Source organism: Pelophylax lessonae (genome assembly GCF_965119305.1).
Source record: "Pelophylax lessonae genome assembly, chromosome: 10".
In the NCBI taxonomy this organism is placed as follows: Eukaryota; Metazoa; Chordata; class Amphibia; order Anura; family Ranidae; genus Pelophylax; species Pelophylax lessonae.
The window spans coordinates 149,004,307-149,016,467 of NC_138777.1; the positions used below are offsets into that span (position 1 = coordinate 149,004,307).

Here is a 12,161-nt window from a genome sequence, read left to right on the forward strand (position 1 = left end):
AGATTGGGTTGCTGACAGTGCCTCCAGTTCCTTCACATTGTCTCCCACCCAGTCTACTGCAGAAAGGTCAGAGTTGGCACCTGCAGCCGATGTCCAACCGTCTTTCACCTCACCCCCTTGCAAATCAGGCAAGCAGTCTGAGCCCCAAGTCATGCAGCAGTCTCTTCTTTTTTTGATGACTCTGTCAGCAGGGTTTCCCAGGGCCATCCACCTAGCCCTGCGCCAGAAGTGGAAGAGATTGAGTGCAGCGATACCCAACCACTTATTTCTCAAGATGAGTACATGGAAGGACCATCGCAGCACGTCTCCGATGATGACGAAACGCAGGTGCCAACTGCTGCGGCACTCAGAATTGTGGAGACCGACAAGGAGGGCAGGGGTGAAGACTGGGTGAAGATGATGTGGAGGACGATGAGGTCCTCGACCCCAAATGGAGTGAAGGTCATGCAGGTGACCTGAGTAGTTTGGAGGAAGAGGCGGTGGTCGCACAGAGCCACCAGCACAGCAGAAGAGGGAGCAGGGTGCAGAAGTGGAGCGGCCGTGCCCTAGACACTACGCCTGCTACTGCCCAACGCAGCAAGGTACCTAGAGCACCAAAGCCAGCTCAAAGGAGTTCTCTAGCGTGGAAGTTCTTCAGACAATGTGCTTATGACAGGACACGAGTGGATTGCACCCTGTGCAATCAGAGCCTGAAGCGAGGCATAAACCTTCTCAACCTGAGCACAACCTGCATGATCAGGCATCTAAGTGCAAAGCACGAGCTGCAGTGGAGTAGACGCCTTCAAAACCAAGAAAGGTCCCTGGCTCCTCCTGCTTCCTCTTTTGCTGCACCTGCACTGGCACCTACCACACCGCAAACAGACGATCTGTCAGCAACACCACCACCTGGGTCACCAACCATCTCCACAATGTCCCGTGGAAGCGTTCAGCTTTCCAACTCCCAAACACTTCAGAGGAAGAACCCCCCCTACCCACCCGCGATCCCTGGCCCTGAATGCCAGCATTTCAAAATTCTTGGCCTTTGAAATGCTGTCATTCGGTCTGGTGGAGACGAACAGTTTTAAAAGCCTTATGTCGGTGGCTGTCCCACAGTACGTCGTGCCCAGCCGCCACTACTTTTCCAGGCAAGCCATCCCTTCCCTGCACAACCAAGTGGGGGAAAAAATCAGGTGTTCACTGCGCAACGCCATCTGTGGCAAGGTCCACCTAACTACCGAAACGTGGACCAGTAAGCACGGTCAGGGGCGTTATATCTCCCTAATGGTACACTGGGTAAATGCAGTGGCGGCTGGGCCTGAGGCGGATAGCATTTTGGCGCATGTCCTTCCACCACCGAGGATTGCAGGACACTTCAGTTTGCCTCCTGTTCCTAACTCCTCCTACTCCGCTTCCTCATCCTCTACCGCCTCTTCATCCGGTCAGCGTAACACCTTCACCACCAGCTTCAGCACAGCCAGGGGTAAACAACAGCAGGCAGTTTTAAAACTTGCCTGTTTGGGGGAAAAACCACACACCGCGCAGGAGTTGTGGAGAAGCATGAAACAGCAGACCGATGATTGGTTGCTGCCAGCGAGCCTCAAGCCCGGCCTGGTGGTGTGCGATAACGGGCGAAATCTCATAGCAGCTCTGGGCCTAGCCGGTTTGACACACATCCCTTGCCTGGTGCATGTGCTCAATTTGGTGGTCCAGAGGTTCTTTAAAAATTACCCCGATATGTCAGAGCTGCTGCAGAAAGTGCGGGCCGTCTGTGCGCACTTTTGGCGTTCTCACCCTGCTGCTGCTCGCCTGTCAGCGCTGCAGCGTAACTTCGGCCTTCCCGCTCACCGCCTCATATGTGACGTGCCCACAAGGTGGAACTCCACCTTGCACATGCTGGAAAGACTGTGCGAGCAGCAGCAGGCCATAGTGGAGTTTCAGCTGCAGCACGCATGCGTGAGTCACTCTGCAGAACAGCACCACTTCACCACCAATAACTGGGCCTCCATGCGAGACCTGTGTGCCTTGTTGCGCTGTTTTGAGTACTCCACCAACATGGCCAGTGCTGATGATGCCGTTGTCAGCTTAACTATCCCACTTCTATGCCTCCTTCAAAAAACGATTCGGGTGATGATGGAAGAGGATGTGGCACAGGTGGAGGAGGAGGAGGAAGAGGGATCATTTCCAAGGCTTTCAGGGCAGTCATTCACAAGTTGCTCCGAGGGTGGGTTCCTGCACCCACAAACGCCAGGTACACAATTGTCCAGCAGGTGCACAGTTCTGGAGGATGAGGAGGATGAGGAGATGGAGGAGGAGATGGAACCATGTTCACAGCAGGGTGGCACCCAGGCCAGCTCATGGCCATCACTGGTGCGTGGCTGGGGGGATACAGAGGACACAGACGATACACCTTCCACAGAGGACAGCCTTTCGTTGCCTCTGGGCAGCCTGGCACACATGAGCGATTACATGCTGCAGTGTCTCCACAACGACCGCCGAGTTGCCCACATTCTAACTTGTGCTGATTACTGGGTGGCCACGCTGCTGGATCCCCGTTACAAGGACAACGTACCATCGTTAATTCACTCACTGGAGCGTGATCGCAAGATGCGCGAGTACAAGCGCACGCTGGTAGACGCGATGCTGCTGGCATTCCCACCTGACAGCGGGGCCACAGCGGAAGCACAAGGCCAAGGCAGTGGAGGAGGAGGAAGAGGTCGCCAATGCAACCAGGGCACCGCCAGCACCTCAGAAGGCAGGGTTAGCATGGCCGAAATGTGGAAAAGCTTTGTCAGCACGCCACAACAAACAGCAGCACCAGCAGCTCATATGGAACGTCTTAGCAGGAGGCAGCATTTCACCAACATGGTGAAGCAGTATGTGTGCACACGCCTACATGTAGTGAATGACGGGTCTGCCCCCTTCAACCTCTGGGTCTCCAAATTGGGCACATGGCCTGAGCTTGCCCTTTACGCCTTGGAGGTGCTGGCATGCCCTGCAGCCAGTGTATTATCTGAACGTGTATTTAGCACGGCTGGGGGCGTTATCACAGAAAAGCGCAGCCGCCTGTCCAGAGACAATGTGGACAAGCTCACATTCATTAAAATGAACCAGGCATGGATCCCACAGGACTTTTCCATACCTTGTGCAGAATAGAGATGGATACCGACCTTACCCAGCCATTGTTATATTTTTGATCTTTCTCACTCTTTTGGGGTGTACCCTAATTTAAAATGACTAAAAAAAAGTAGTGTTGGCTACCTCGTCCCCCTCCACCGCCGCTTCCACCTACACCGCCACATCCACCGCCACCTCAACCTCCCTCCTACTCCATATGGGCCTCGTCCTTCACAGATGAAGAAAATTGTTTTATTTTTCTGTTTTTTTTTGTTGTTTTAAGTTATTTCCCTATCCACATTTGTTTGCAGAGCACTTGCCATGCTCTTAACTACATTTTGCTGCCATTTGTAGCACTCTAGCCCTTTCCATTGGTTTTTTAGAGCCATTTTAGTGCCTGAAAGTTCGGGTCCCCATTGACTTCAATGGGGTTCGGTGTCCGGGTAAAGTTCGGAAAAAGTCCGGGACACGGACCCGGACTTTTTTTTCAAGTTCGGCCGAACCCGCCGAACACGGACATCCAGGTGTCCGCTCAACTCTACATATCACCCTATTCTATATATTTAAAGCTTATACCTACTATATCAATGGTAATACACATATAATTCAAGGAGTACCTCCCCCCAATATGTAATAAATATTGGTTGAATATTATAAAAGTAAATATATATAAAACATTCCTAGAACGTATTCAATTAAGTAGGCCTATGGATATGTTTCATATAATACAACAACATAAGATTGTTGCTAATACAATTACTACAAATAATAATAATATTTCCTCAAGCACATTTTTAAATGAGCCCTAAAAAAAAAAAAATGAAACATTCTGATCGCTTGTTCATCCTTGAAATCCAGACAACAATGACATCACTCTCTTTATAACCCAGCCTGGCACCATGGCTAGTCCTTATCTTGGCTTGTTGTCTGAGTCCCTTTAATTTATTGGCTTGAGAAGGTCTTTGCTGAGACTCTAAGATTAGCTGTAAGAATCTTTAACCAAGGACAATGAACTTACATTCACCTCATGACAAAATGGCTGCCAGGCTGCCCATATAACAATAGGTATAAAAATAATATGTATGGGCCTTATATAAATCCTTTTAGCCCCAATAGTTCTGACAGTTTTCTGTGTGTATCTGCACTGGGGATACTTTTTTCCTTGGACATTATTTCATCACTTTGATGTTTTTATACCAAGAACCTTTATTTATTCATTTATTTTGCACTAAGATGGATTTACATGATTATTCACTATTTTTATAATTTTTATCAAGAACTTAACTTTTGCACAAAGATAATGGGGATACTTTTATCTTTGGACACTAGTATTTATTACTTTGAAGTTTAAAACGCAGAACATTTTTTTGCACCCAGGTTGATTTACACATTTTTTTATCATGAACTTAATTTTGCACTTAACATGATTCACACCTATGGATTCTTGAATTGTATTTATTGATTTATATCATTTGATGCATGTTTATCACAGGTGTGTTTTTATTATTGTGATTTCTTGTTTACTTGCACTGTTATTTTGAGTAGGATTTATATTTTATTAATTGTAACTTATTGATTGTTATATTATCAGTGTATAGGTTCAGACCTTCATGTGTTAAGCGATTATCTATTATTTTTCCTTTTTATTGTCAGTGAAGTAGCAACTCAGACAATTTTAGACAAGGCGTTCAAAACGTTAAGAGGTAAATTAAAGCAAGGAGATGGGTTTTAAAGAGGTATTAAACCCAAAACCAAACATTTATTATATTGCAGCTTACCAATTCTGAGATATGCTTGCTGCATTCAATTTCATTTTTAGGTTTTCTTTATTTTATTTGCATCTGGCAATCCTGCCAATAAAGCCTGTTACACACAGATCAAAATCTGGCTGGCTGATCAGGAGGAACCGGTCAAACTTTAATCTGTGTGTGGTTCTCCCTGTTCAATAGAACCTGACTGTTAGATTGACCTCTGTTTAATGGTTCTGGTGGAAAACCTTCTTTGATCAGCAGCCTGCAGCCAATGACTGCAGCCACTGCTCAGTGTATTCTCACAGCGGAGAAATCCCTGCTGTCAGAATACAATAGCACAGCAGGGAGCAGCCTGCTGGTTGAACGAAAAAAAAAAAAAAAAAAACAATAGTATGTACCAAGCTTTAGTCTGATGTTTTTTTTAGGGTTCCTTCAAATTATCAACTTTTATTGATTTATGTAAAAAGTTTATTGCAAAAGAAACAAACTGTTGCCGTAACTGCTTAAATAGTTTTAGCTGGAGTTTGCAGTACATCTTACACTACCCTACCCCCAAACTGACAATGCTGCTTTCCAAAGGTGTCTCTGTTCCTCCCTCATCCAGAGTGTAGGGACTTTAATATAGGGAGTGTGTTACTGACCAGATCACAAGAGCTACAGATCGAAAAAGCCTAAAAATAAAACTAGTGCAGCCAACACATCTAATGATTGGTAGTGTAAGCTGCAAAATATTACATTTTTGGTTTGGGGTTTATTACCATTTTAAGATTTTTCAAACTGGTGGGTTTCAGTGAAGGTTTTTTTTAAATATGGGGTTACCTGTTCTTGTTTTAGGATTATGTGGGCAATATACCAGTAGAGATGGAAAGATTGAAGATGTAATTTAGAGAGGTTGGAATAGAGAAATAAGGTGATGTTAATAATTGTGAGGGAACAGGGTCCAGGGGTAGGTAGTGAGGTAGAACAGGGTCAAAAGAGGGGTATTGAATGTGGTGGAAGACATAGTATGTTAGGTGAGATATACAGTGGGTATAGAAAATAATCACCCCCCCCCCCTCCCTTTAAAATAATCACATTATGTTGTGCTTTTGCAGCCTGAAATTAAGACAGACACAGTTTTTGTTTTATCCAGTTGTATTTACTACTGCAACATATAACAGCCAAGCGAAAGATATAACACAAACCTGTCAGGAAAAAATAGAAATATTCAAAAACAGATTTATTGAGTTGCAAAAAGGATCACCCCCTTACGTCAGTATTTTATTGGACCACATTTTTCTTTAATTACAGCCTTTAGTCTGTTGGGATATGCCTCTACTAACTTTCCACATCTAGACTTTGTAATATTTTCCCACTCTTTTTTGCACAACTGCTCAAGTTCCAATAAATTTGGTGGTGACTATTTGTGGACTGCAGTCTTCAAATCATTCCACAGATTTTAATGTGGTTTTGGTCTGGCCTCTGACTAAGCCATGCAAGGACAATCACCTTTTTCTCCTTCAACGACTGTGTGGTCATAAAGACTGTAATTAAAGCAAAAGGTGGTTCAACAAAATACTGACAAAAGGGGGTGATCCTTTTTCCAATTTTTTTATTTTTTTCTGAAATGTTGGTGTTATATCTTTCACTTGGATATTATATGTTGCACCAGTAAATACAGGTGGATAAAACAAAACATGTGCCTGTCTTCATTTCAGGCTGCAAAGCAACAAAATGTAATTGTTTTATAGGGGGGTGATTCTTTTCTATACCCACTTTATGGACAGTACACCAATATTCTTTTTGAAATCCTTGATTCCAATTATGGTGTGATATATTGGTAAAGAGTAAATGTGAAGTAGATGTGGAAATGTTTTTAAAAAGCCCCTATAGTATTTAGCAATTCCATATGGGTTGTACAGTATATTCCCATATTATGTTTTCTTTAATATATGAAAAAGTTTGTTAATGGCAATCCTAATATCTTTGTTTCGAAGGCAGTAAATAAGTGGGTTGACTAATGGAGTTAATACAGTGTATAACAAAGTTCTAAATTTGTTTTCTTCTGACAAATTGCTTGAAGATGGTACTAAATATATTGCTATTAGGGTTCCATAGTAAGTGCATACAACAGCCAGATGAGAACTGCAAGTAGAAAAAGCTTTTTTCCTTCCAATAACAGAGGACATCTTTAAGATAGTTATGATGATGCCAGAATAGGATAAAATAACAAGTATAAAAGGAGCAAATATAAAGAACATAGACAGCACAAAGTCATAACATAACAATACAAATGTATCTGAAGAGGAAACCTTTGCCACTGGACCAATATCACAGATGAAATGGTCAATGATATTGGAGTCACAAAACTGCAACTGGTACATCATAATTATTTCACTTGTTATCAATGTAAAGGCCACTAACCAAGATAAACAGACAAGATGGAGGCAATTTTTCATATCCATTATTGTGACATAACGTAAGGGATTGCAAATGGCCAGATATCTGTCAAATGACATTATAGTAAGAAGAAAAGACTGTGCAAATCCTGAAAAACAAAGAAGATAATACTGAAATATACAATAAGATACAGATATGGTTTCCCTTTTTCTTATTATACCATATAGCAGGGGAGCCACAGCATTTGAGGTTGCCAGAACATCAGCAGTAGCTAAATGTTTTAAGAAAAAGTACATAGGACGCTTAAGATGATGACTAACTGAAACCAATAGGACAATAAAAAGATTTTCACTTAAAATTGCAGTATACAGAATGAGGAAAAAGGCAAACATCAAATTGCTGAAGTCATTGAAGCTGCTTATTCCAAGAAGCACAAATTCAGAAACCTTTGTCTGATTGTTCTGGCACATTCTTTTTTTTATAAGTGAGTGTCCTTCTTGACCTGTAAAAACAGAATAGTATGTGAAAATAATATTTTTTTTATGAAGTGGTTTATTTTTAAGAGTAACATCCAAAATGAAAACATGAAATGTCAAATTTTACCTTCACCGAATGCCTCCTTAAAAGAGAAACAGAAATAACATAAGCTGAGTCTTGCAGTTACTGTATATACACTCAAAATTACAATTGGTTCAATCAAAAAAACTTTTTGTTCACATTATTTCCACTAGAGACGAGGTTTAATTTTGACATTACTATGAGTACATGGTGAATTCTGTGAGATTGTGATATGCTGTTTTGGAGAATTAATGTGCAGATTTGCCCAGGAGATTTTTTTTTAAACCATAAACCATAAATTCTGGTTACTATCTTTTTTATTGGGGGCTCACAGCTGCTATCCAAACCTTAGAAAGCTTGTATTTTTTTTTTCTGCAAGGCTTCCCTTGTTTGTTTTGGGGGTGGTATTTTGGGGTTTCATTTCTTTTGTGTTTTATTTTTATTTTATGTTGATAGGGGTGTTCAAATTGAAGCCTATTACTGACCATCTGTTATTGAAACTGTCTTTTGTTTGCAGCACACCGCTGCATTGTTTGAAAGCAAAATGCAAGAACAGTGTGTGCCACCTCCGGTTATGGCACTTCAATTCATTGCATCCCCCCCCCCCATCCTCATAGATGTAAGGTTAGGCATAGATAGTTAGGCTTATTATCCCTGCTTAAACTGTCTGGCTGCTGACCAATTTTACACTGCTGTTTCCTGTGCAATAGCCTCTTATTTTCTTTAAGTAAATCCCTGCCTTTTCTCTTTGTGTATTTGGGCCTAGTTTTTTTATTCAAAATTGCCAATTTTACACTGCTGTGTCATCTGCTGTTTACTAAATCTTGTAGTAAAACACTTGCTTGAACTCTATTTCACTAGAATTTTTTTTCATATGCCAAATATTTAGCTGTTGGCCAATAGGGATTGGCTCTGTGTTCGAGTCGAACATCAGTTGTTCGTGTGTTCTGCGAACACACAAACAAATGGGGCGCTCGGCAGGAAATTTGCCCGCCGATGAGCGCCCCATAATGCACTGCGCTGTTGCAGTGCATTAATTGCTGATGATTGGTCAAAGCATGCACCTGACTTGTATGCTTTGGCCAATCACAGCACAATGTCCTGTCAGAGCCATGATTGGCCAAAGGCAGGGTGCCTTTGGCAATCATGGCTCAGGGGCTAAGTCCATGTCCCACACTATATAAGGCTGCTGCTTACACTCCAGCTAGTGTGTGACAATAGAAATTAGGCAGGTAGTTAGTGGATAGTGTGTTTAGTCAGTTTAGTGCAGTCAGTGTAGTGTACAGGCATACACTTTTAAAATGTATGGATATGTTGTAGTCCTGGGTCCCCTCTCGGTGCTCCCCAAGTTTTGTGTCCCTGTCACTTAAAGTTCGGGAGCAGTGCCATGTAAAGCTGACCAATATTTCCCATAGATGCCAATGAGCACTGAAAGCTGAATATTGGTCTGGACGGGAAGGGTATGTAAGTGCCCCGTATTTAAGTGGTTAAGGGGAACTCCATTAAAAAAAAAAAAAAAAATGGCATGCCCCCCCCCCTCCCCAAAATCCATACCAAGTCCTTTGAGTCTGGTACAGATTTTAAGGGTAACTCCAGGTCAAAATTAAGAAAAAAAAAAACAGCGTGGGGTCCCCCCCAAAATCCATACCAGACCCTTATCCAGGCATGGAAAGGGGGGGCGAGCGAGCGCTCCCCCTCCTGAACCATACCAGGCCACTTGCCCTCAACATGGGGAGGATGCTTTGGGGTGCCCCCCAAAGCACCTTGTCCCCATGATGACGGGGATAATGGCCTCTTTCCAACAACCCTGGGCTGTGGTTGTGGGAGTCTGCGGTTGGGGGGCTTTTTGGAATCTGGAAGCCCCCCTCTATGTGAATGTGTATTGGGTACATAGTACCCCTACCCATTCACCAAAAAAGTATAAAAAAGTAAAAACCACAGAACACAGTTTTTAAAAAGTCGTTTAATAAAAAAAGAAAAAAAAGGGGCCCTTGATGTAAATCCATCATCAATCATGTCACCCGCCGGACCCGAAAAATAGAAAAAAAATTCAAAAACACTTTGCCTCTTAAGAGGCTACCCCCGTCTGCCCGATCCTCAGCTCTGACAGTTCTTTTATAGGCAAGGGGTGGGACCACAAACTTACGTCACCCGGTGACACTGCCCCCTTCTGACATCATGTTATGTCATGTGATGTCAGAAGGGGCAGTGCCACCGGGGGACGTAACCCTTGCCTATAACAGAACTGTCAAAGCTGCAGATTGGCCAGAAGGTGGGTAGCCTATTAAAAGGCGGAAGCATTTTTGATTTTTTTTCTATTTTTTCGGGTCTGGTGGGCATCGTGATTGACAATGGATTTACATAGAGAGACTTGTCAAAAACTGTGTTCTGTGGTTTTTTCTTTTTTACACATTTTTGGTGAATGGGTAGGGGTACGATGTACCCGATTCCCATTCACATAGGGGGGGGCGGGATCTGGGGGCATGCTTGTTAAAGGGGGCTTCCAGATTCTGATAAGCCACCCACCCACAGACCCCCGACAACAACTGCCCAGGGTTGTTGGTAAGAGGCCCTTGTCCCCATGTTGAGGGCATGTGGATTGGTATGGTTCAGGAGGGGGGGGGGGCGCTCGCTTGTCCCCCCCTTTCCTGAAAAATGGATCATTTAAAAAAAAATTTGCGTTGATACATATCCCCCAGGTCAGTACCCAGGTCCCCATACACTTTTTAAGGCAATAACTCGCATATAAGCCTTTAAAATTAGGACTTTTGATATTTCATGTTTGTTTCCCCATAGACTTTCATAGAGTTTGCATGTTCGTTAGAACTTTTTCCCTGTTTGAGATGTTCTGGTGCGAACCAAACAGGGTGTGTTTGTCCCATCACTATAGGCCAATTTTACACTGCTGACTGATCTGCGGTATTTTAATTCTTAGTGGGGGCCTGATAGAACTTGGCCAGTGGCAGGAGAGTTTTGCATCAGCAAGAAGAGAGACAGCCACAGCTAACTACTAGCTATCTGCTGGTCAAAGCATTATTTTAACATTTGATGAAAAAGCTGCTAAAGGTACATGAAAAAAAGCTTTTTTATTCAAACTTAAATTATTCAGTGTACATCTTGCTGCTGTATTTAAGCTAATTGTAAAAGAAAACAAAAATCAATTCCACAGCCAAATAAATACTAGTGTATGCTGTTGGTGAAAAGGTCAGTAAAAAATATACTTATCTGTAACACCCATGCTCTAAGGAATGTCCCAAGCATATAATGTGCCATCAGCCACAGCTCCTTTGTACATGATTAGGACCAGGAGCATATGACCAGCCTTCCACTTGTACAGCTATAAAAAAAATAAATTGATATATCATTTTAAGAAATGGCAGCAGCACCTCTGCATGACTAAGCAGGCATCATGCAGTAGGCAGCAGGCAGCAGCAAGTAAATAACCAGACTCCGTGTGTTAAAAAGAAAAAAAGAAATTTTACAGATGATTTTGAGCAGATCACATTGCAGCAAGTAAAATCTTCAGGAGAGAAGGCAAGGGAAAGGAAAATATAGGCACATAATTGACCTGACTGATCTTTTGAAACAGCCCACTAATCCTGGACTGTTCAGTAAATTCAGTTTGTCAAAACTTTCTATAAGAAGCTAGTTTACTCAGAGAGCACACAGGATGCTGGACAAGCATGAACTTCCAGGGCATACTAATCACCCTTTGGCTGGTTATCCAACATGGGGCCCTAGAAGTCTATGGGGTTGCTGTAAATGTTGTTCCTATGTAGTCTTCAGCTGCTGCTGTTGATGATTGTTGCTAGGCAGTGCCCAGTGGGGCCACAGTGGTTGAAAGCCTTTAAGTCAACTCTAACCTGGGCTAGATAAACTCTTTGGATTGCAGAAAAGACTCACACTCTTACCTCTTTCTTGCTGCTCTTCAAAAACAGTCCTATCTTGCCCTTGTACTTGGCCATCTAAGAAGGTGACAAGCCAACAGTTGACCAACTCTGTAATTTTTATGTGGGTGTACCCCCACAAGTACAGTATTAAATGACAAGTCACATCCCACTTCCTTTTGTTCACATGCTGGCCTAGTCCTAGATAAGGATACAGAGGGCCACTCAAAATAAAATATTTTCCACATTTGCTAACATTACTTCCTGTCGGGGCTTTTTTTTCAGCTTGAACATGCTCTGACAGCCCTCTTTTCTCCAACCTGTCATTTAACATAGAGGGCAGTAGATGGACATTTTCTGCACAGCTCACTTTACTGGCTTCTCTTTGTTAGTGCTGGGCAGTGCTTTGGGTCCCAGTTTTACAACCTACAGCTGCCGTAATATGGGAGGCAGCTTCTGTCCCTGCTTGCCACTGCTACTAGGACATTGCAGC

At 43.0% G+C, this 12,161-nt stretch overlaps 1 protein-coding gene across 1 annotated transcript; it reads right to left on the reverse strand.

Moving 5' to 3' along the window:
* Positions 1-6,757: 6,757 nt before the first annotated feature.
* On the reverse strand, positions 6,758-11,746 carry LOC309565994 (olfactory receptor 1500-like; the record flags this gene model as incomplete). The annotated part of the gene is made up of 3 exons (XM_082271014.1): positions 6,758-7,725; positions 7,827-7,842; positions 11,693-11,746. The coding sequence occupies 3 exons, from the start codon at positions 11,744-11,746 to the stop codon at positions 6,758-6,760; spliced, it is 1,038 nt and encodes a 345-aa protein (XP_082127140.1).
* Positions 11,747-12,161: the final 415 nt, after the last annotated feature.